At 37.3% G+C, this 26,501-nt stretch overlaps 1 protein-coding gene across 3 annotated transcripts in view; it reads left to right on the top strand.

Moving 5' to 3' along the window:
- Positions 1-5,295: 5,295 nt before the first annotated feature.
- The window catches only part of LOC127427337 (PH and SEC7 domain-containing protein 1-like), a 65,398-nt gene continuing 44,192 nt past the window's right edge, over positions 5,296-26,501 (top strand). For 2 of the 3 annotated variants that reach the window (XM_051674892.1, XM_051674893.1), the window contains exons 1-8: positions 5,296-5,624; positions 6,807-6,924; positions 8,966-9,461; positions 10,771-11,211; positions 21,061-21,252; positions 23,610-23,690; positions 24,325-24,437; positions 24,522-24,580. In XM_051674892.1, the coding sequence (XP_051530852.1) occupies positions 5,370-5,624; positions 6,807-6,924; positions 8,966-9,461; positions 10,771-11,211; positions 21,061-21,252; positions 23,610-23,690; positions 24,325-24,437; positions 24,522-24,580 (1,755 nt within the window). In that variant the 5' untranslated portion in view covers positions 5,296-5,369. Of the gene's footprint in view, positions 5,625-6,806; positions 6,925-8,965; positions 9,462-10,770; positions 11,212-21,060; positions 21,253-23,609; positions 23,691-24,324; positions 24,581-26,501 lie in introns of all 3 variants that reach the window. The other variant, XM_051674890.1, reaches the window with a different exon arrangement.

Genomic DNA, 26,501 nt, shown 5'->3' on the forward strand with positions numbered 1-26,501 from the left:
CGTATGTCTTAAACACACATGAGAGATCATTCAGTCAATCACCAGGCCTCTCAGATTCTACAGGAAGCTTGACTTGAGATGGACAGCATTTTTGCGTGGTACCTCTGTACATTGTCCTTTACCTATAGGTCAGTTGAGACAGGGCTGTCCTTTAAACTTTAGACCTTTAAAATTAGACCTTTAAAGACACACATTATCTGATGAGTAGCAGAATCTTGAATATGCGCATGTTCTTCAAAGCTGGTAATGCTCACACCGATTTTATACTGTGATTCAGCCTGTTAAGATCAACCTTATTTGAAGTTTTCTCTGCCGTGTTTTGGAAAAATATTTAGCAGTATTATTTTCTATATGTATATGTAAAGCCACTGCAAATAGGCCTGACTGGATGTTTACAGTATGTTGTTTTTTTTGTGTTTTTTTTTGTGACGTCTCTGTGTTTGTGTACTATGTAGGATTTTAAAGGTTAGTTTCCCTGTCATGTGGTTAATAAGCCTGTACCTTCATGCAGATGGTCAATTTGGAGTGGAGTTTATCTTGAAATACAGAATAACCTCATGAAAACAAATTTGACATAAATGTAATATACTGTCAGTCAATTACAATAGGAAAAGGATGACTTCTTGAAGTTTCTGCATTGTGGTTCATTCATGGTCTCTTCTACAGAACTAACTGGAGGGTTGAAATATAGAATGATCGAGTGTGTAATCATTGAGAAGATGAGTCAGATGACTGCTGCTGGTATAATCAGGTTGCTTCCTCTCTGTAATTGGATTTCCACTGATATGTCATGACAAAAATATACTGTACTTCTCTGTCGCGTTGCTTTGTTTCTCAAAAAGTTATGGATCTTTGAACTATTTTAGTTTTCCAAGCAAGCCCTGTTTTAGCATTTAAAGTCAACATGAAACAACATTTGCAACTAGAGATCGACCGATATCGATTGTTTGTACGTTTACATGTCTGATAACTGATATTCAGAATCTGATTTAATTTTTATTTCATCTTAATATTATAAAAGTTCAAATAGAGCTTGCATTCTAGTCGGAAAAATCTCACATGAATTCATTTATATATTAAGAGGACCCAACAGAGAAAATTTTTGCAAAAGTTTTATTTTACAACTATAATAGCAACAACAACAACATTAATAATAATAGGCAAAATTAATATATATATATATATTTTTTTTAAAATCACATTTTCGAACGGAGAACATAAACGACAAGGGAGTCTACCAACTTTGCATAAATGCAATCTTCCATTTTAAACTACAGTTTTAGACAAATGGTTTGCTGGAATAAATATACATTCTCAGAAAAGTGAAAAACAGTAAATGCATCGTTGCGATTACAGAGTCCATCCCGAATGGTATCAGAATTATTAAAAATGTCTTTGTTGATCTAGATTATAGCAGCTGCATAACGAAATACCTGCTGAAAGAGCGCTATTTTTAGTGTTTAGTGAGCAGCACGTCTGGATCCATCTGGCAGCAAATGACACTCACATCTCATCAACGCTCATTGTCACCCAACACAAAGCAATTTTAGACACGTTTATTGTTTGTGACACGAGTATTTTGCCCCATGAATTTCTATACGCTGACGCAAAAATTATACTTGAGCGGTGGAGATGAGATAATAAATTGGCCATTCTGTTGGAATGCGCCTGAGCATTAACCTGATGAACTGCATCTTTACAAGACTAATGAGCATAGCCAACAGAGAAATAAATTAAACCATTTTATTTCCAACATACACTCATCCAAGGCTCTTCGATTTGATTTATGTTAAGTAATGTTACGTCTTTGGCGGTTTGAAGGACTTATCTTTCACTATGTGAGTTCGTCTCCGTTTCTTACAGTGTTAATCTTAAACTACACATCAATCATTTGTTACTCATCTCACTTGAGCATGAATGGCAGTTACATTGAATAAAGTTTATTCATTCAAGCAACACATTGCAAAAGCAAATTACTTTACCTGTGAACACAGATTGTTTCCTCTCGCACTCACTGTAATGGCGGTTTGTGCATGCAATTTCTTAAACGCCCACCAGATTGCCCCATTTATCGGTGATCCGATATTACAAAAACGATATCCGATTATGGAAAAATGCTTGAATATCGGTTGATCTCTATTTGCAACCCATTTTACTTTTGTAATGTGACATACTTCATAGTGAAACAGGGTATTCAACGAGAAAGCAATGGGCAAGACTTAATTTTATCCATCGGGAATTGATTGGATCATGAAACGTGGGTGTTCATTCCAAACTCCTCCCTTTTCTGAAACACCATCAGCATTTGTTGGTTGAAACCAGATCAAAAATTAACCACGGCTTAAGGGTAAAAATGCTACCAAAAGTGACAAAAATGCCCACAAAATTCAAAATGCTGCCCGTGTAATGAATTCTTGTTTTTCACTTGTAGCATCCGATATATTCCTTAATATTCTAGACAATGCCTAGCTATAGACTTCACTGCATACTGTATTATTGCTTCAGATATGAGTTTAAGTTATGTCTCTTATAATAGCTTGAGTAATTATTCAAATTGAGAATTTATGTCAAAGAATGGATTTAATTGAAGTATTTGATATAAAGGATGATACACAGTATATTTTTTTATAGGGTTAGAAAAAATATGCACTGATTAATGTAAAAAAAAAAAAAAAAAAAATGCCCCTAAAATCAAAACTAATATGTTAATTTGAGACATTGGTTGAAATTTAAGAGACCTTGGTGACATCAGCCATTTCCGAGGTGGAGCAAGTTGTTACATTTTGATTAAAGATCACAAAAACAATTATTTGGAAACCTGCAATGATAGGAGTCCTGTATAATAGGTAGGAATGTGTATTAAAGGAATAGGTCACTCAAAAATGGAAATTCTGTCATCATTTACTCACCTTCACCCTCACTGACCCTCGGCTAAGTCACCATTTAGTTTCATTGAATGGAAGAAAGATGCAACGAAAGTGAAAGGTGAGGTGACTGAGGCTGTCATTCCCTAACATCTCATTTTGTGTTTCACAGAAGAAAAAAAGTAAGTCGAGTTAAGCATGAGGGTGAAAAACATGAGTGAGTGAGTGTGAACTATCCCATTAAGAAACTAATTAGGGTTTAAATCATGTTGACTTGATCAGATGTTGAAGATCATTTTTATCATAATTTTTCCTTGAATGATTCATTGCTGTGTGATCAGCTGTAAACTGAACCAAAAATGTATTAACTCTCTGTCCTCCCCTCTTTCTTAGGGGCAATGGTCCATGCCATCTTCATCTGTAGTGGCTGCTCTGGCAGGAGAGGGTATCTGAAGAACAGTGACACCATGAACTAAAAATACACTCAAGTCACAAAGTTTACAATCTGGAACCAAGACAGGACAAGGATCTTTCTATAAATCTCTGTCTCTCTCTTTGTCAGTTGCGCTTCAATATTTTCCTCATAGTCTCTTTGTGTTGGGTTGCTATGACATCATGTCTCAGACTGGAAAAGTCCTTCATTTGTATGTGGAGGTGAGGTCCCCACCAGAGCATGATGAGAAAGGTAGTTCCTGTGAGACGACTGTGGAGCAAGATTGTCCCATTGAGGCTTTGACCAAATTAGCCCAAGTGGCATCTGAGTTTACCACACCTCCCAGCAACATACACCCCTGTGGTACGTTCAAACCAAATGTTAGCTTCCGACTGCAGCCCGATTCACATGATTCCCTGGATTCCACTCAGAGATGCAATGTTCCCCGGCAAGAGCCGTTCCAACAGGTGTCCACTGGCCTCAATAACAACATTGACGGTAAACGGATGAAACATGCCCACTCTCTTTCACACTCTGGATGGACATCTGGCCCAGGAACACCTTGTAAGGCCTGTGGCCATCACCAGAAGTCCAAACCAGAGCTTGGACAGAGGTCTGTGGTCACTTTCAGCTACATTGAGAAGCCCCACATCAAAACCGTGGAGAGTCCTTGTAACAGTCCCAGTGGGATAGGGGAGGGAGGAAATTGCCCATTTAAAAGGTGTAGTGATCCAGCCTGGTCTGGTCCTGCGGAATCTTCTTGCAATAATAGTTCATTTCATCAGCACATGGGTTTTCCAGAATTTCGTTGTTCTACTTTGGATTCCAATGGTCGAGCTGCAACACAGCAAGCCCTGGAAGAGTCTTGCTCTCCGCAGTTGTTTGCATGTGGGTCAGACTGGAGTCCAAAGTCTCACCAGCGCCAGAGAGCACAATGCCAGTCTTGGGCGGGCTCACCAGTGCCAAACAGCAGTGCCTCCCTCCATGATCCCAAACCAGGCAGGGATGCAGCTCCATGTGGTGTCCATAAAAGCCCAGCATCAGATGGTTTCACTTCACACACTGAGCACACCAACCAGCAGAAATCAACCTCAAGGTCTCGAGGATGCCCAAGTCAGAACCTTCCTTCTAAGCAAGACTCAACTCCAGTCAGTCAAACTTGGGGAACCGGAACTGAAGACACACCTCTGTCAGGGCAAAGGACCAGCCTGGCAAACAAACCCACACATGGTTTGAACCAGTTAAGTGGTAGCAATAACTCCTCTGCCTTGAGCAGTCCTGAGGTTGCTCACAGGACTGCAGATGAAGCCACCAAAGTTTCAACAATTTTCAATGAGGTCCAAAGCTCTGAAGTATTAGTGGGTTCATCTAATTTGAACAGCGCAAACTGTGAGTATCAGTCTGGAGATGTCCAGCATGGGTCCGTACAGCAGAGTCCTGTGCAGCATTTGGCCATTAAGATGAACATACCTGTCCATGAACCTCACCCACCAGACCGTTCTACAACAAATGCGGTTCCTCCCTACCTACATGCAGAACCAGCTACCCAGAGCTCGGATTTAAGAGATGACCTGGCCAATCACTCGTTCTGCTCTGTCCCAGTGGGAGGAGCACTTGATTCCCCTGCCCTTCCATCTCGCCTTCTTCGTCCAAGTCTGTCCAAAGCAGATGTGTGTTCTCCATTCCGAGATCCTCGTCAGCTTAGAGATGACTTGCTTGCCACCGAAAGCCCCACCCTGCACCGTCACAAGCCCCCACAGTACACTGGAGATGAATGGACCTCTGAGGAACCCTGGTTCCTAAACGAAGAGGACTGGGATTACCACGTCATTGCTGAAAGTGTGGAGATCTCCAGGAGGTTGTTTATTGGTCAAAGTTTGGATGATTCTCCAGTCAGCTGGACTTCTAGACAGCACTGGAAAGAGCAGGCAAAGACAGAAGAGGGGAAGTTTAGTTTGACTCTCAAGAGTAGCAGCCCCGTTTACAGAATGGGCGAGATTGGGGTCACTGAAAGAGGACAGGAGAACGTGAGCGATTCGGCAAACCACAGCCCAGGGAAAAGAGTAGAGGAGATGACCAGTCTAACGCAGCAACAGAGACAGGCCGAATGGAGGAGAAGACAGGCTTTGCTTTTAGGGACGGTCATACCAGAGGAGGGAGACAGGGAGAGAGGAGAGGAGGAACAAGGGTTTGGAGAGCACCAGGGGATGGCAGGGTCATCCCCGAGTTCCAGTGGAGTGACAGGGAGTCTAGGGGACAGTGATTGCCTCTCACCTGAGTCCAGCCAGAACAGCAACCAATCGGATCACCACTCTTCAGGAATACAGGTGAGATGCGAGTTTATTGGGCCTGAATCTTTGTGTAATTAATTAATTAATTGAACAGTCTTTAGTACAATTTTTGTATTCAATTCAATGTGTAAATCTTTTGTAAAATCTTTCCTGTGTAGATTGTTCCTTTCTATAAAATGTGTAAATCACACGCAATACTATTCTTAGGTAAATTGTCACATTACAATTGAATGTGTCAATAACACATAAACCATTCTTACGTAAATTGTTGCATTCAATTTAATGTGTAAATCCTACGAGAAACTGTTCATATGTTAATTGTCTCCTTCAATTTATTTCGGAAAAAACATTCTTACATAATTGGTTGCATTCAATTTAATGTGTAAATTATTCATGAATCAAATTAATGAGTAAATCTGATGTAAATTGCCACACAATTTAATATGTAAATTAAAAATAAAATAATTTTTACATAAATTGTTGCATTAAATTTAATGTGTAATCATGCATAAAACAATTCTTACGTAAACCTTCGCATTCAATTTAATGTGTAAGTCAAACGTGCAACCATTCTCATGTAAATTTTCACATTCAATTTAACTAATCCATTCTTGCATCAGTTTTTGCATTCAGTTTGATGTATAAATCATACGTAAATCCATTCTTGCACAAACTGTTGCATTAAATTTGGTGGGTAAATCCATCATGTAAATTGTTGCATTCAATTTAACGTGTATATTATACGTATACCCATTCCTGCACAAAATGTTGCATTCATATTAATGGATAAATCAATCATGTAAATTGTTGAATTCAATTTAATGTGTAAATTATACGTAAACCCATTTCAGCACAAACTGTTGCATTCAATTTAATGGGTAAATCATTCATAAAATCTTTGTTGATTGTTGCGTTCAGTTTGATGTGTAAATCATATTTAAAACCATTCTTACGTAAATTTGTTGCATTTAATGTTCAAATCATACATTAAACCATTCTTGCATAAATTGTTGTATACGTTTCAGTGTGTAAATTGTTTGTTATAGCATATGTACATTTTCGCATTCAATTCAGTGTGACAATTTATGTCAAAATGGTTTTACAGAATGAATGATTTACTCAGAAATTAGTTTAGCTTATGTTTCATAATGTTTGCATGAACAGGCGGTTCACTCTTTATTTTAAGCTCGTGTGTGTGTGTGTGTGTGTGTGTTGCAGTCTGATGGTGGTTCTTTAATGCCAGGCCCATCTCTTCACTGTCAGAAAATTGCTCGTGCCAAATGGGAGTTTCTGTTTGGCACTCCTGTAGAAAACACTGCCAACAAACGAGAGAAAAGTGAGTGGCCTCTTGATCTCAATTTGACTGTTTCGCTCACTTTAATATCATTACACTCCATAAAAAAGCAGTTATGTTTAAGTGTGGTTTTCCAGGATTATTTTAAGACTACGGTAAGCATAGATCTTTTCGACTGTAAGTATTCTCTTACTCCATATGCTGAAATGAGTGAAAGTGGGAAAATGTCACAAAACACTGCAACGTTATTGAGCTGAATTTTGCACCATTGGGGAGCTGTATATACATATTTTCACACACCTTTACTGAGTATTGTTTATCATTTGTTTATACCACAGGTCTGTTGAATGCTTGATTCTGATTGGTTGATCTCAAAGATCTGCGATTATTTTTCCAGTAAACGCACGACTATGAAGTAGTTCCAGGTCTTGACCGCATAACGGTTCCATATCACTTCACCAAATTATTTCAGTTATTTCAAAGAGCCCTTCAGGATACCACAGCAAAATAACCATATAAACAAAGTCATTTAGTTGGTTAAGTACATCGGATAAGAATGACAAACAATGTCTATAATATCCTACATTTATTTCAGTTTCGATTGAAAAGTGTCCTTGGGCTCCCCCTCTCGCTCTCTCTCTCTCTCTCTCTCTCTCTTTCACTCTCGTCTCACCCACACACACACACACACACACACACACACATTGAGACTCGAGTCGTGACCAACAAATAGAGCCGCACCCCCCGCGACTTAATACAACAGTTTCTATTACTCAAAATAACTTTTAATATGTGAAACTTTATGTTTCAATGTATTTTGCCCTAATCAGCCTCACATAGCTATAATGGAAAGCACCGCGCTAACCCTCCCCTTCTTAATTGCCCTCTGGGGAGCAAAGTCAGTGCACCCCCGTGACTCAGTTATTGTAAACAGTTGTTTAGCAATAGAAAAGCTGTGCAACACTTGCTGCTGCTGAGACTAAAACGTACAATTTGGCAATTTGAAGCAATGTAATTACTGATGAGAGCCACTTTAAACACAGGTAATTCCACACGCAATCTCTCTCAGTATCTCTCTTTCACACACACACACACACACACACACACACACACAAAACCTTGTTTCTCCAATGCTGAAAAGCAGTGCATCCTCCGTTGCTAGTTCTAAAGTGATGTTTTCGAACTAGCAACGAAGGCTTGAGCTTTATCAAAGCTACAGGTAGATACACTTTTATCAATAAAACAGTTTCTGTAATATTCTGAAATATCTGAGGGAAACACCCTCGCGCTCCCCCTCCCCCTCTCTTAAGCTCTCACACACACACGTGGACACACATACATTATATGCATTATGCACACACTTACTCACGAGCGAAAAACAGATCCGTCATGTCAGCGCACACCTGCATCTCAGTAGGGTTGAAAACAGTTGTTAAGGTTTTCGTCAGAGAAGCTATATAGAAAAATGGCGACACTCGTTGCTGAGAAGTTATTAAACTTACATATTGGCTATTTTGAAGCGATGTTACTTCTGACGAGAGCTGCAACATAAAAGGTAATCCCAGAAGCGATCTCTCTCTCTCTCTCTCAGTTTGAGTTTCTCTCTTTCGATCCCTCCAAAACAAACTTGCACGCAGCGCACACACACACACGCACACACACCCACAAACGCACTACCTTATTATTCCAGTAAGTGCTCCAGTAAAGCAGCGCAAGCCTCGCTATCCTCCGTTGCTAATTCTAAAGTGCAGTTTTCGAACTAGCAACGAAGGCTCGGACTGTGTCAAAGCAAGATGCTGAATCCGTGACGTAAGCAAGTAGTTCCTCTCACAAGAGTATTTTAGGGACGAAAACCAGAAAATGTCTTGAGATAAAACTCTGAACGATGTCTTAGGGTGTGGTAACCGTGGTATAAGCAGAATAATAGATTCCGGCCGATTTAATTATTTAAAAATAATGCACACCCGCTTGCGCGTCGTGACCACATTACCACCTCGGTTGTGCATTATTTTTCAATAATTCAACGGTCCGTCATCAATTATTCCTTAATTAATATTTGTTTACATAAATTACCTCCACCTAGATGTTCCAGAAGACTCTACAGCGCCACCTAGTGGCCACTCCATCCCAATCCCACCCACTTTTCTTCCACTGGAGGAGCTTGCTCAAAGAGCAAGTCATGATGTCCAACACGTGGAGGTGGAGCTAGTGACTCCGCCCCCAGCTGCCCCTGGCACGTCCCCCAAAACTGGAATAATTCGGCGGACTTTGAAATACTCCGAGACCGATCTGGACGCCGTTCCGTTCCGTTGTTACCGCGAGACGGACATCGACGAGGTGCTGTTAGCAGAGCAAGAGGACGCTGATTCAGCGTTTGGGAGTAACCGAAGTGTCATGGGAACTTCCTGTGCCGGGAGCAGCCCATTAGGGGAGCCGCCAAATGGGAGAACAGATGGACAGGAGGAAGAGGAGGATGTTGCGAGCTGGGTGATGGTCAGAATGCAGGGTGATGTGAGGAGACTACTGGCCGATCAGGAGCGACATGAGGAAGAGGAGTTTTACAGAATGATGAATAAGAGGTGTGAAGAGACAAACACACTGTCACCCAAAAATATTTGTTCTTTCCTTATTTACTCATCCTCATGTTATTCCAAACACGTTTGCTGTTTGTTTTTTCTCTGTGGAACACAAAGATTGTCCTTCAAGCAAATCTTTTCCAATTGACAGCTAATTTCTGTCAAGCTCTGAAAAAAGTATCACAATAGTAGTTCATACAATCTGAACAATTATCCATGTGTTTTGAAGCTGTACAATATCATTGTGTGAGGAAAAGACCAACATTTAAGTAATAATTCACTGATAATCTTCCGCACCCAGAAATGATATTTGCTTACTACACAAGCTAATTCCAATGCAGTTTTGGTGTCAATTATGTGCCATTTTTTTAATCTGGATGTGGACAGTGAATAACTTTGAATACAGTGCATGAGTCATAACAACTTCAAAGATGTTGAACACAGTGCATTAATGCTGGGTGATACGTAAAAAATATTTTATCTGTAATCACCTTCAAAAACATTGCAATATCCGATTGCATTTATCATTATTAGACGATTAGACAATTATAAATGTAAAAATAACAATCATAATAAATAAGCCAAATAAATACCCTTGTGTTCCCAAAATAATACTGCCAAATCTGTGTTCTTATCGAGTTTGTGTTTGTATTGTGTTTTGGTAATCCAGTTAATGCTGCCTAAAGAAAATAAAATAGAAACTCAATTTTATGTTCAAGGTCAACGTGTTTTATAGCCTGTTATTTTATGATTTAATTACTTTCGTCTTTGTTTCTTTACTACAAAGATATTACTGAACCTGCAGAGTTGCGTTCACAATGCATGTTAACCTCGAACTCCTCCGTGGATATAAAGCAAAATAAACTCACAGCACCTCCTTAGATGATCAGAAATCATTTGCAGCATTCTTATAGACAACTTTATTCTAGCAAACAGTTTTCAGACGAATGAAACAGAGAAAAATAGATTGATAACTCTGTACAAGTGCCTGTTCCACGAGACAGGCTCGCGCTACACGCCTCTGACCAAACAGCGAATCAGACACAGGCATTGATGGCTTTTCTTTTGTCTATTCTTAAAAATATAATATGGTGTGTTTCTTCAAGCACGTGTCTTTGTGACTAACAGCATTTCTTGTCATGTGGCACTCCGAGACATCTTACAGGTCGCCCATCTGTTGCAGGTAGAAGAGCAAAATTACCCGCGCATGAAATAAATTCGTTATCACTGACAAATAAAAAATCTTCATTAATGCACATTTTCATTCACATTTGTGTGACAAATCTGAAATAACAATTCTTTCTTTCTTCAGGCCTCGAGATCATTTCAGTAACGACCACTCGGCTCTGAAATCACCCATTCTGGTCCGTGGTCCTCGCAGAAAGTCTGGAGACAGTCTGGACACCTTCAGTCGGCATTTTGAGAGCATCATGGAGTCCTACCGCGCCAAGGGGACCTCGTACAGCAGCCTGGACAGTCTTGACCCGCTGACCTCGAGCACTCAGACTGTCCTGACATTTGACCTTCCCACACTGACTCCACAGGTGGTGCAGGGTCAGATTTACCAGAGCGCACGGCAAATTGTAGAGCTCAGTTTCGCTCCACTGGCGCACGCAGAGATGCCCAGCCTCTCGGAGTCAGCGCTGACTATAACAGGTGACACCGATGCCACACGGGCGCCGTCCAGTGAGCGACTCAGCAGTGGGTCAGATGATCGGAACGGGCAGAGCAACCCGGCTTTGTCACTGCCCAGGTGGGTCAACATTCGTATTCAGATTTTATCAGTAAACTTCAGCTTTGCTTGGAAGGGAATATTTGTTTACTGTTCACTGCATACTTTGCAGTGCATACTATATAGTGCATACTAAAACAGTATTGCACATAGTGTACTCTGATTGTAAACTATACATTTTGCAGAAAATATGCATAATGTGTACTAAATATGTGCAGTATGCACATGTTTTTTTCCCATGCATACAGGAAATGTGCACTGTGCGCAGTATGTAGTATGCATAGTATGTAGTATGTATTATGCATACTGTGCACAGTATGCAGTTTTTCTTTTCTCCATGCATACAGGAGATGTGCACTGTGTACAGAATGTAGTATGCATAGTGTGCTGAATGCTGTAGTATGCTGTATATAGTATGCATATTTTGCACAGAATGCAAATGTACTTTTTTTTGTGTACAGAACATTTGCATACTGTGCACATACTCCATACTGCACATAATATACATACTAAATACTGAAAAAATAATACAAGTAGTTTGGGAGTATATTATATTACATTCCTTTTTCCTATAAGGCAAATGTCCAACAACTCACTTACTAATATACTGTATTTAAATCAATGTATATGTATGTATTTTATATATTTAAAATTTCGCCTAACCATGTGGTTCGACAACTACAACTCTGCTTGGAAGGGTACATGCTGTGAAGTGCATGTACTAAAACAGTATTCCACATACTCTGGTTGTATACTGTACATTATGGCAAATGTTGCTGATCATCTCGGTATCCCATGTGAACAGGAAAAATCTGTGCATAATATGCATACTAAGTACATGCAGCAGTATGTAGTATGCATATTGTGCCCAGTATGCAATTTTATTTTCATGTATACATGAAATTTGCACTGTGTGCACTATGTAGTATGGATAGTATGCTGTAGTATGCATAATGCACACAGTATGCAATTGTTCTTTTGTTCCATTCATAAAGAAAATTTGTGTTGTGTGCAGTATGTAGTATGCAAAGTATGCTGTAGTATTCATATTGCACACAGTGTGCAATTTTCTTTTATTCCATTCATACTGAAAATGTGTGCAGTATGTAGTATGCTGTAGTATGCATATTGCACACAGTGTGCAGTTTTTCTTTTATTCCATTCATACAGAAAATGTGTGCAGTATGTAGTATGCATAGTATGCTGTTTGTGGTATGTAGTATGCATATTGGGCACAGTATGCAAATTTTCTTTCCATGTGTACAGAAAATTTCACTGTGTGCAGGATGTACAGTAGTATGCGTAGAATGCTGTAGTACTGTATGTTATATGCATATTGCATAGTGTATGCATATAAAGCATTTGTTTTCTGTGCATACAGAAAATGTGCGCTGTGTGCATTATGTAGTATGCATTGTATTATGTATGCCATAGTATGCTGTATGTAGTATGCATATTTAGCACATTATGCAAATTTGATTTTTTTCCATGTGTACGGAAAATTTGCTTGCTGTGTACAATATGCATACTACATACAGCATACTTTGGCATACAGAATACAATGCATACTACATACTGCACACACAGTGCACATTTTCTGTACAAAAGGAATTTGCATACTGTGCACATACCACATACTTCAAAAATAGTAGTAGCAGTTTTGGGGTATGCCTTGTTCCATTTCTTTATGTTTTACAAATATCCAACCTCTTGCATACTAATATACATATGTATGTCAACATGAAGCAACGCTCACAACCTATTTTGCATGTGTAATCTGCCGCATTTCGGACATAAACAGGATATTCAGCAAAAAGGGCAAGACATGATTTTATCCATCAGTGATTGATTAAATCATTAAAAGTGGGCATTAAAAACCAGAATGGAACCAGGCCGTTGGAGAGGAGGAGTTTTGAGGATTTGTAATGTCAACCGAACAGGACAATCATTTCAGAGGACCAGTTATCACATTTTAATGAAATATAACAAAGACAAAAAAATATTTCTTTATAACATTCACCAGTGAATCAGGCACAATAAAACTAGGAACATTAAGAAAGTAAACAGGGTCTGTTTGGACTGTTTTGATCATGTTGACTTCATATCATACACTCAGTCTTTGCTATAGTTCAGTTTCCCCAGCAGAGGGCGTAAACTAGCATTAATATTTTCCTTATCTCATGAGACGTAAGCGAGATACAGTATAAGTGAGTTTTCTTCACAACTATGGCTTATATATATGTTACTGATATTTTAAATAAGAACTGAATGTCAGATACCATGTGTTTTTCCTCTAACACCTTCATTTTTAAACTGCTGTGACATTTTCACTTGGTTTTCATTTGTTTTGACCAGTTGGAGTTGAATTACTTGACGTTGATTGTGAGGAATATTTCCTTCATCTAAGACGAGCTAATTTACTGCGTGATGATTTTAAATGAACTGTTAGTCTGTCTGTTGTTAACCTTTTACCATCTGCTGTGATTGAAAGAGTGACTTTTATACCGCAGTCTGAGTTCAGCCAGGTGTGTGTGTGTGTGTGTGTGTGTGTGTGTGTGTGTGTGTGTGTGTGTGTGTGTGAAGGAAAAATGAAAGACGAAGCTGATAGCTGACAGAGGACTAAAGTAACTGCCGCATAGTTCACCTTCACACATACGTGCACACACACACACACACACACGCGCTGGTTTACTTGGCTTTCAAATAGGGACACATCATAGACGTCATGCATCAATCTAGTCATAGTCACTCTAGACTAACCCTAACTCCAATGGATGTTTTTTTACTTTTGCAATATTTATTTAAACAGTTATATAATTGAGAACATCCCTGAATGCCCCCCGAAGGAGGATTTGTCAGATTTAGCTCACTTTTGGGGACAATTTTGCATCCATAACCAAGAACAAACACAAAGCAGGTGGCTGGGAATGGTTTGAGAAATAACGTATATTTATTTTTACAATCAAAGGAATGTTGCTCGGTAAATGCTGAATTATAAAATGCATGCTGTATCAAATATAAGATATATCTTATATTTTGGTCCCATAAAAGAGTTGGCACCTGTAGTAAATGTTAAATCTGTATAGAGTCACTATATGCAGCAGTGCACTGCATCAGGGTCAGAAATGAACACAAATGCCACAGAAAGTGAGCAAAATGCCACTGACTTTAAAAATGAGAGGACAAAGAATGCCCATGTTGTGTTATTTGTTATCTAACATTTGACATATTTAATAATATTCTACTTTAGGCCTAACTAGTTATGGGTTTAGTGTCTCTGCAGCTCTGAAAACTTGAAAGAAAGGGGAAAAAAATTATATATATATATACACATACACCGACAGCCAAAAGTTTGGAATAATGTACAGATTTTGCTCTTATGGAAAGACATTAGTACTTTTATTCACCAAAGTGGCATTCAGCTGATCACAGTGTATAGTCAGGACATTAATAATGTGAAAAATTACTATTACAATATGACAAAAATGTTCAGAACTTCTTAAAATACTTCAAAGATGTCTCATCAAAAAATCCTCCATGTGCAGCAATGACAGCTCTGCAGATCCTTGTTATTCTAGCTGTCAGTTTGTCCAGATACTCAGGTGACATTTCACCCCACACTTCCTGTAGCACTTGCCATAGATGTGTCTGTCTTGTCGGGCACTTCTCACGCACCTTACAGTCTAGCTGATCCCACAAAAGCTCAATGGGGTTAAGATCCATAACACTCTTTTCCAATTATCTGTTGTTCAATGTCTGTGTTTCTTTGCCCACTCGAACCTTTTCTTTTTGTTTTTCTGTTTCAAAAGTGGCTTTTTCTTTGCAATTCTTCCCATAAGGCCTGCACCCCTGAGTCTTCTCTTTACTGTTGTACATGAAACTGGTGTTGAGCGGGTAGAATTCAATGAAGCTGTCAGCTGAGGACATGTGAGGCGTCTATTTCTCAAACTAGAGACTCTGATGTACTTATCCTCTTGTTCTAGAGAAAGCGGTTTCATTTTTGACCTAATATTGACCTTAAGACATGCCAGTCTATTGCATACTGTGGCAACTCAAAAACAAACACAAAGACAATGTTAAGCTTCATTTAACGAACCAAATAGCTTTCAACTGTGTTTGATATAATGGCAAGTGATTTTCTAGTACCAAATGATCAATTTAGCATGATTACTCAAGGATAAGGTGTTGGAGTGATGGCTGCTGTCTAGATTTGATCTAAAATGACTTTTTTCAAATAGTGATGGTGCTGTTTTTTACATCAGTAATGTCCTGACTATACTTTGTGATCAGTTGAATGCCACTTTGGTGAATTAAAGTACCAATTTCCTTCCGAAACAGCAAAATCTGTACATTATTCCAAACTTTTGGCCGCCAGTGTATATAATGCAATATAGTGACCATTTAGAGAGTGCAAATACTTGCAAATATTCAGTTTGATTTTATAGGTAACTGATTGAAAATGTATTTCAGTTGTTTGATTCAATAGAAGTATTCGTCATAAATGGGCAACACACTGTGAATTTATTTAATTAGAAAAAATAAGCACTTATAATGGTTAGCAAAATGACTGAAAATTAATACTGTTTACATTAAAAAGTTCATTTCTGGCACAGCACTCTTATTCTGTTCTCCTTGAGCAGCTAAACTGAACCACTAGGTGGTGACAGTAAGTCATTTATTTTATTTAAACAGGACCTGTGATCAGCTGCAACAGTTTAAATAAAAGATCAACATGATTTTCACTGGTTAGCATATCTGTGACCCAAATACTTACTTAATTCTTACTTTTACATTGAGTGAGCTCAGTTGGTATGTCAATCAAAAGTGTGTGTGTTGTCCGTTTGATATGGCACGAACAGTAGCAACATTGTAGAGTTGCTTGGACAAACGTAAAGGCCAATGACAGAAAAACTCAATCCAAATTCTCTCTCTCTCTCTCTTTTTTCTCTTCTCTCTCCTGTCTTTTGCACTCATGCAAACAGAGTATTCCCAAAGAAAAATATAAATGATAAATGTGATTTCTTATGTTGTGTTGAAGGTATACAGATCTCTAGGAATATGCAGATTTTTCTTTCTGTGCTGAATTCTTTGGAATTGATTTAAAGTGTTAAATGGAGGTAATAGTACTCTTTATTGGCAGCTGAAAGCATTGTCAAATATTTAACACTAAAGGGTTGTTGACAAATAAGGTTGTCCCAGAAGTATATAAAAATATTATCCTTGTGTTCATGTTGGATTTATACATTTTTAAAAACATGTATATTCCACAAAATAAGTTTATTGATGTAAAATTTATAAATATAAAGGGATGTAACCATATTATATATATATATAAAAATCTTAAATATATTTTTATGTATTAAAATACTGCCTTGAATGCACGTGACAACCTCATTAATTTGATTTTTATATATATATATATATATATATATATATATATATATATATATATATATATATATATATATATATATATATATATATATATTTCAAGGTACAGTTGTGCTCAAAAGTTTGCATACCCTTGGAGAATTGGTAATATATGTACCATTTTTAAAGAAAACATGAGTGAGCAGGCAAAACATATTTCTTTTATTTCTTGTGGGATTCATATTCAACTGTAGGTTATAACAGAATGACACAATAATAAAACAAAACATGGCAACAAAGAAAAAAATGAAATGACCCCTGTTCAAAAGTCTGCATACCCTTAGTTCTTAATACTGTGTATTGCCCCCTTTAGCATCAATGACAGCGTGCAGTCTTTTGTAATAGTTGTCTATGAGGCCCCAAATTCTTGCAGGTGGTATAGCTGCCCATTCGTCTTGGCAAAATGCCTCCAGGTCATGCAAAGTCTTTGGTCGTCTTGCATGAACCGCACGTTTGAGATCTCCCCAGAGTGACTCGATGATATTAAGGTCAGGAGACTGTGATGCCACTCCAGAACCTTCACCTTTTTCTGCTGTAACCACTGGAGGGTCAACTTGGCCTTGTGCTTAGGGTCATTGTCGCGCTGGAAAGTCCAAGAGCGTCCCATGTGCAGCTTTCGTGCAGAAGAATGCAAATTGTCTGCCAGTATTTTCTGATAACATTCTGCATTCATCTTGCCATCAATTTTCACAAGAATCCCCGTGCCTTTAAAGCTCACCCCCCCCCCCCCCATGGTGGTGGATCAGTGATCCACCACCATGCTTCACAGTGGGGATGGTATTCTTTTCACTATAGGCCTTGTTGACCCCTCTCCAAATATAGTGCTTATGGTTGTGACCATAAAGCTCTATTTTGGTCTCGTCACTCCAAATTACAGTGTGCCAGAAGCTGTGAGGTGTGTCAAGGTGTTGTCGGGCATATTGTAACCGAGCTTATTTGTGGCATTGTCACAGTAAAGGCTTCTTTCTGGCAACTCGACCATGCAGCTCATTTTTGTTCAAGTATCGTCGTATTGTGCTCCTTGAAACAATCACACCGTCTTTTTCCAGAGCAGCCTGTATTTCTCCTGAGGTTACCTGTGGGCTTTTCTTTGTATCCTGAACAATTCTTCTGGCAGTTGTGGCTGAAATCTTTCTTGGTCTACCTGACCTTGGCTTGGTATCAAGAGATCCCCAAATTTTCCACTTCTTAATAAGTGATTGAACAGTACTGACTGGCATTTTCAAGGCTTTGGATATCTTTTTATATCCTTTTCCATCTTTATAAAGTTCCATTACCTTGTTACGCAGGTCTTTTGACAGTTCTTTTCTGCTCCCCATGGCTCAGTATCTAGCCTGCTCAGTGCATCCACGTGAGAGCTAACAAACTCATTGACTATTTATACACAGACACTAATTGCAATTTAAAAAGCCACAGGTGTGGGAAATTAACCTTTAATTGCCATTTAAACCTGTGTGTGTCACCTTGTGTGTCTGAAACAAGGCCAGACATTCAAGGGTATGTAAACTTTTGATCAGGGCCATTTGGGTGATTTCTGTTATCACTATAATTTAAAAAGGAGCCAAACAACTATGTGATAATAAATGGCTTCATATAATCACTATCCTTAAATAAAAGACAGTTTTTTTTTTTTTGCATGATCAGTCATATTTTCAAAATCAATGCCAAAATTATACAATTTCTGCCAGGGTATGCGAACTTTTGAGCACAACTGTAAATAAATAAATATATATATTTCTGAGTAATATAAATCAAGATGTTTTTTTTTATGGGGTTACTCCCCCTGACAAAATGATTGTTTTCATAAATATGATATTTAAAAAAATAAATAAAAACTGCACACCATGAGGATCTAAAGGGGTCATCTCTGTTTTGGTTTTTATGTCACATGACATCAGAATGGCTACAGCTTGTTGAATACACCACCTGACTTTGATTTGATGGACAAAAAAATTTTAAACTAGATTTTAAAACAAAATGTGTGTGTGTGTGTGTGTGTATATATATATATATATATATATATATATATAAAAGAAATAATAACAAGAGATTATTCCAAACATCTCATGCCAACATTTAGTTTTTCATGGATTTCAGCTTTTAATGTGACTTGTACTGAATTTATTTAATTATTATATTTAACTAAGTGTTTACACCTCTTAGACGGTTCACTTTAACCCCAAAAATAAATATCAAAATAACCCTGAAAATGACAAAATGAACTCAGAAGTTGGAAACTTGTTCTTCATCAGTTATTTAACAAGTTATTGTTTTGTGTAAATTGAATTTTAATGTATTTTTAAATAACCTAATATATCTAAAAAAAAAAAAAAAATTAAAAAAAGAGCATCACGTCATTGACCCTTAAACAAATATTTGAACAAAAACACAAGAGACAGGAGGTTTGACCTTTGTTGATGATGGGCGTTGCAGTTCTGCAGGCACAGATTCCATGTGGAAATCTGCTTTCTTTAAGGAGATTCATGGTGAAGTGGAAAAAGACGTTAAAAGAGTAGAAAATGTCTAAAGTAAGAGAGCGTGTGAACTGAGGAGCCACTGAAGAGGGAAAGACTGAGAGATGTGACATGCCACATTGAGCTGAGAAGGTCCGTGGGAAACGATTGCAAAGTTTATAATGCAAGAGAGAAAGAGAGAGGATGAGAGTGGGAAACTCATTGGGAAAGAAATATCTGCCAAGTTTGTGGGCAAAACATTGTGATTGGAGAAGGAGGGATTGAAAATCCAAGATCTTTGGACTACAGATATCCCATGTTGCAGCTTGAGGAGAGGTGTGAGGTTACTTTTCTAAGTGATTGGACTATTTTTTTACTTGGCAAATGATAAAATGCTTGGTTAGATTTATGAAGGAAGGACCCAAGCCATATCTTAAGAGCAGAATATCATAGAGACCTGGGGTGGGCTCTTTTAAAAACCACCAAACACCGAGGATGGATTAATTCAGTCAGCAGCAGATGTTCAAAGGCACGTCCATGACCAGAATGCCTCAGGAGATATACAGATCAGCCGCTGAATAAGCAGCTCGGGTGAAGTGCAGAAAGCGGTGTTAATACAAACATGGCTCAAATCCAGAAGGGCACATCCGAGAAGCGCTTCAGCAAAGTTTCAAGAAAAAAGGGCCACGCTGTGTTTTGTTGGCACTGTTCTGCTGCGGAGGTTAGGTGCATCACACCTGGATACAGGTAGAGGCTTTTGGAAAAGATGTTAGTGTATCACTGTACACTAACAAAAGATTCAACACCATGGAGCAACATTTACGGAGTGATCCTTCATTTTGTAGAGGAGGTCAAAATGTCAAATTTCGCCTATGATTCTAGAGCAAAACTACAGGTCAAACAAATAACCTTAGAAAGGTGTCAGCGTCATTCTTTTATTTTTACACAGAGATCGTATGGTCCATTACTCAAATCAGTTGACTTCAGCACCCTTTGTTGCAATTTGATGCCAATGGTGTGAGTCCAAAAATGGGAAAATAACCTTTTTGTGTGTTATTGGTCCAAGTTGGAGTGCTTATAATTCCTCAAGTATTAAACGTATCTTAATATCCTTTTAGATTCTGATTCGGAACAAACTTTTCTGTTTGGATCTTTGTTTTTGAGGCCCTATAGGGTTAAATCCCAGAGATGTGTGGCTCTCAATGTGGCTCTAATGCGTAAATTGATGCGTGCTACCTATTTTCAGTGATCAAAAACCAAACAAGGTCTGATGTACAAATAATGTTGAAACTAGAAATGTAGCTATTTGTTCACACAAAAACATTTTAAAAAATCTAAAATTTCAGGAGTACAAAAATACGAGGCCTGTCCCTTTAAGAACGATAGCTTTGATTTCCACTGTCTCTGTTTGAGTTTCACACATTCGGCAGATAGTTTGTTTTTCATGTGGATTTAAGCATGACTCATTGATAAGAAAGAAGGTGAGATGAGGACTTCTGGCTGTCTGTCCTGTGTTCATTTGCAGAAATCAGGAGATATTAGATGAATACTGTAGCAATAACAGTTTATCAGAATTACTCAATGGAAATGTGAAGTCTGAACATCAGGCCTGATTTATGACGGTTGCACTGTGTTTCTGTAAACATCTGTATACCAAAACTACTAAAATGTTCCCAGTATATATAGCGTATATACTGTATATTGTTACTACTGCAAAATTATAATACAATAATATGGGATTTCTTTAAATCGGAGTAAAGAGCTTTCAGAATCATCATCTTAATTGCAGTTTTTTTGTAGTAACTGAAACGGTATCTTGGCGGAAACAATGGTACATTTTTATACAGTAGTTATACAGTATATTTTCAGTGAGGAAATTCAGTCCAGGATTTCAATATTGTTTTGGAAACAGAAAATGTCTCTGTACAAAATTGTTTCAGATGACATAATTTGCTTCACCAACTGATTTGTTTGTGTATTTGTTCAGAGAGAAGTCACCTCGCTTTGCTGCAGACGCAGATCTGGATCAGGAACTGTGTGAGCGTTTGGGTTTGGGTAGTAATGAAACACTCAGTAACGGCAACCGTGCCGACCTGGAAGCTGCCAAACGTTTGGCCAAACGACTCTTCAACCTTGACGGATTCAGGAAGTGTGATATCGCACGTCATCTGAGTAAAAAGTGAGTAAACTGTGCGACCTTCTTCAAATCTCAAGAGTCTTGGACGTTCCCTTCATAGTCATGACATATGGACTCTTTAGCAGTGTGTGACCAGAAATAGTACATTTTGTGCAGTTTTTGTTGTTTTGTTTTATTTTTGTTTGTTTGTTTATTTATTTTTAGTTTAGCTCTTTGTGGTTGTTGTTTTAGTTTGTTTTGGCTTGTGTGTTTTTTTTTTGTTTTTTGTTTTTTTTTTATGGTCTGTATGCTTTTAGTTTGTTTTTTGTTTGTTTTTTTGTCCTTTTAGTTTAGTTTTTGTGGTTGTTGTTTTTGTTTGTTTTTTTGGCTTGGTTTATTTATTTTTATTTGTGTGCTTTTAGTTTAGTGTTTTTATTGTTGTTGTTGTTGTGGTTGTTGTTTTATTTTATTTATTTATTGGCTTGGTTTTGTTTGTGCTTTTATTATTGTTTAGTTAGTTCTTTGGGGTTGTTTTGTTTGATTTTTGGTTTTGTTTGGTTTTTGTTTTGTGCTTTTAGTTTTGTTTGTTTTCTGGGATTGTTTTGGTTTTGTGTTTTTAGTTTGTTAGTTTTTTTGTTCTGGTTTGCATTTTGTTTTGGCTTGGTTTTTCTTTGGGGGGGTTGTACTTTATTTATTTATTTATTTTTGGTTTTGTTTGTTTTTTTGTTTGTGCTTTTATTTTTGTTTAGTTAGTTCTTTGGTGGGGTTGTTTTTGTTTGGTCTTATTTTGTTTTTTTTTTTGTTTTTTTATGTGTGCTTTTAGTTTAGTTTTTTTTATTGTTGTTTTGGTTGTTGTTTTATTTATTTATTTATTGGCTTGGTTTTGTTTGTGCTTTTATTTTTGTTTAGTTAGTTCTTTGGGGTTGTTTTGTTTGATTTTTGGTTTTGTTTGGTTTTTGTTTTGTGCTTTTAGTTTTGTTTGTTTTCTGGGATTGTTTTGGTTTTGTGTTTTTAGTTTTTTTTTTTTTGTTTGGTTTGCATTTTGTTTTGGCTTGGTTTTTCTTTGGGGGGGGTTGTACTTTATTTATTTATTTTTGGTTTGTTTTTTGTTTGTGCTTTTATTTTTGTTTAGTTAGTTCTTTGGTGCGGTTGTTTTAGTTTGGTCTTATTTTGTTTTTTTTTTGTTTTTTTATGTGTGCTTTTAGTTTATTTATTTTTTTTTTTTGCTTGGTTTTGTTTTGTTTTGTTTTTTGGTTTGATTTGTGTGCTTTTAATTTAGTTTTTTTTTATTGTTGTTTTGGTTGTTGTTTTATTTATTTATTTATTGGCTTGGTTTTGTTTGTGCTTTTATTTTTGTTTAGTTAGTTCTTTGGGGTTGTTTTGTTTTTGTTTTGTGCTTTTAGTTTTGTTTGTTTTCTGGGATTGTTTTGGTTTTGTGTTTTTTGTTTTTTGTTTGGTTTGCATTTTGTTTTGGCTTGGTTTTTCTTTGGGGGGTGTTTTTGTATTTATTTATTTATTTTTGGTTTTGTTTGTTTTTTGTTTGTGCTTTTTAATTAATTTTTTTGTTGTGTGCTTTTAGTTTAGCTTAGCTTTTATTTTTTTCTTTGTTTTATTTTTTTTATTTTTTGCAGTTTTGTTTTAAGATTCATGTTTTTAGTTTAGTTTTTGTTTTGATTTGTTTTTTGTTTTGTTTGTATGTTTAGTTTTTAGTTAAGTTTAGTTCAGTTCACATTATAAATAATATATAATAATAATAATAATAATGGTTTAGAAATGTACATGCATTTCGTAGAATGGGTTTTCGTGGAATCAACTGTACTGGAATGAGTTATTAAAGTCAACATGAAATGGCATTCGCAAGCCATTTTATTTCCATTATGTGACATATTTATGAGTGAAAGATTACATACAATGAGAAAAAATTTGGCTTTATCCATAAAGAATGGAAAGGGTTGTGACAAGTGGTCTCTATGTGACAGGTGGTTTGAGGTAATGAACTGATGCACTGATGAATCGTTCACAGACCAGGAATGTGTATTAAGAAAGTAAATGGGGTCAGTTTTAATTTCATGCTGACTTTAAAATCTCTTCTCAGTGAGTTTTGAGTATCTTCACTCTGTTTTATGTCACCTTTTCACCGATCTCTATCTGTTTCTGTTGTGTGTCTGTCTCTGTTTCTCTGCCTGTGGTGTTTGTGTTATATAAAGCAGGATTTCATGCAGCTTTTATTCCCTGCTTCTGTCCTGGTTGCTCAGAGCATCTGAACTTTAAGAGCTTTCTCTCTCTGACAGATGTATCATGGGAATATTCATCTTGTAGTGCAGTGTGTCCCTGATGGGTCTTGGACATGTCTGTCACCCTCTCTCCCTTCGGTTTTCTTGCATTGTCATTTTCTTTGATTGTCTTGTTTTGTCTTTTAGCAATGACTTCGGTCGTCTGGTGGCAGAAGAATATCTGCACTACTTCAATTTTACTGGAATGAGTTTGGACCAAGCACTACGGTCAGTACATTTAATGTCTACACAAGCAAACAAATTGCCTCTTTTTTTCTATTTAATAGCCTATTAAAGCACTTAGACATATATTGTTTTAGGAAAATGTGCTCATAAAATGGGACATTTTCAATGGGCATTATTCTTACATGTGCTAGAATGAAGCTTCATATAGCAAATATTTTTGACACACTGTTTTTCTTTAAATAAATTGTTTAATTACACTACAGTGTAGTGTGACCAAAAACTGCTTGTAACCAGCAGGGTAAAACTGTCTGTGTATTGTAAGTGTCCCAGTAACAATATATTGCTATAATTTTGGATCATTTTTATTTAAAACTACTCAAGCACACAAGGCTTGCCTAGTCTTACATTAGAAAAGAGCAAAAGCTTGTCTCAAAGTCGCTGACTCTGCACAGAATACAGTAACCAGGGGCTGTAAATCTCCCAAAATGACAAAAAAGCTCTGTAAAAGTTGTTATTCAGTAAATAACTATCGTATGTCTTCAGAAGACTGGGAATCATGTGCATGTCATATGGACTACTTTTATCCCTTTAAAAATAGAGCATAATAGCATAATTTGCTCCTACAGTATAAATCTTTGTTGTCGTGTTTTTTATCATTGCTTTTGTTTTTTTTTAGGGTGTTCCTAATTGAATTCTCTCTGACGGGTGAGACTCAGGAGAGAGAGCGAATCTTAGCACACTTCTCCCTTCGATACCTGCAGTGCAACTCATCTCTTAAGCTATCTGAAGGTAAAACACTGTGTTTGTGTGTTGCACACAATGAAAGCTGTGTGTATAAAGGTTGTTCATTTATTTGTGTATTACTCTTCACAGACAGTGTCCATACATTGACCTGCGCCCTCATGTTGCTCAACACAGACCTGCACGGCCATGTGAGTAAACGCATGGATGAACAGAATCAGTTCAAAGCCGTCAAAATCTTGGATGCATGCTGTGTAGTTTCACAATGCTAACACGTTATATAAAGAACTTAAAGTTGGATCCAATAGTCTGAGAACACTACTTCTTTTTTGCATTCTTTTCCAGTTTACTACACTTTTTACTACACAATGCACTATATATTATCAGCAGAACAATTGTAGTGAAAGTTGAATTCAAAAATCTATATGAATTTCAGAATGTCTTGGTTTTCGGTATGTCCCCCGTTTGATTTAATGAGCATGCATTTGTGCTGGCATGATCCAAACCTGATGACCATGTTATCCTGTGTCATTTAAGAATGTTCCAAAGAGGGGCCTGGGTATCTCAGCACACCTGGAGTCACGAGTTCGAATCCAGGACGTGCTGAGTGATTCCAGTCAGGCTTCCTTAGCAACCAATTGGCCCGGTTGCTAGGGTGGGTAGAGTCACATTGGGTTAACCTCTTCATGGTCACTATAATGTGGTTCGGTGAGTTGTGCGTGGATGCTGCGGAGAATAGCGTGAAGCCTCCACACGCGCTATGTCTCCGCGGCAACATGCTCAACAAGCCACGTGATAAGATGCGCGGATTGACGGTCTCAGATGCGGAGGCAACTGAGATTCGTCCTCCGCCACCCAGATTGAGGCGGGTCACTACGCCACCACGAGGACTTAGAGCGCATTGGGAATTGGACATGCCAAATTGGGGAGAAAACGGAAGAAAATCCATGTTATGTGTAGGTCACATTAAGACTTGGAAACTTTTTACCAGGCCTTCAACTTTTATTTTTGGTACCTTTTAAATTCCTTTTTTTGTACAGATTTGACAGTTTTAGCCTTGACCCAGACTTTCAATATTAATTTTAAAAATGCTAAATGATGTATTTGTATAAATACAAACCATTTCAATATTTATTGTGTGAAAATGTCACGAAAAATTTCTAATTTCCTATAAAAGTATTTCCACCACACCAAACAATTTAAGTTTTTTTCAAAGGTTAGTGTGCTTGTTAACCAAGTCAACAAAAGTATCAGTGAATAACATGCTTGAGATTAGATATATTTGAAGAAAACAGAAAAATCAAGGGAAATATCATTTGGGAGGAGAATGTTTTATTTGCAATCATTTCCAATTAAGCTGTAATTTTGCCAAATTATGCAAAAAGTGTGAAAAATATGATTTTGTACAGTCTGTCTGCACCAATTCCCGCCTTCAAGGGTTGTTTTTTACGTTGCTCCTGTGCCTTTGTTGAAGGGTTTAGGACCGTCAGCTAATACATAACGCCTGTTAAAGGCCAGGCTCACTGTCGCCATGGTAACAGGTTTACGGTTCTGACAAGAACTGAGATATTTCTGCTTTGCACCGACAAAACTGCGCAACAGTCCATATTATCAGATTATTATGTGTAACAGACCCTTTTGGCTGCTCGCTCTCTCTCTCTATCTCTCTTTCTTTCTCTCTTTCTCTCTCTCTCACACACACACACACACACACACACAGCTTAAATGTCGGATGTCCCGTGGTAAGTTTCAGTGTGCTCAGAATTGGTCTGTTAAAATGGAAAAATAATGGTGTGGAGATGATGTCACAGTTGAAACTGTACAATCAATTCCAGCTTTATTTAGGGCTTATTAATATGTATATAAAGGTAAATCTCACATGTTCCCACCCCCCCCCCCCTTTTTTTATTATTTTTTTTATTTCTTTTTTTAATGTGGCATTAATTTTATGAAAATTACGCACATTTTTTATAACATTTTCATAACTTATAAAAAGTAGCATGGTCATTATATCATAAATGTAATATGAAGAGAATATTTTTTTCTTCATATATATATATATATATATATATATATTAGTAATTAAAATTGCCTTTTTGGATGTTGTTGTTG

This window comes from Myxocyprinus asiaticus, chromosome 36, assembly GCF_019703515.2.
Source record: "Myxocyprinus asiaticus isolate MX2 ecotype Aquarium Trade chromosome 36, UBuf_Myxa_2, whole genome shotgun sequence".
NCBI lineage: Eukaryota > Metazoa > Chordata > Actinopteri > Cypriniformes > Catostomidae > Myxocyprinus > Myxocyprinus asiaticus.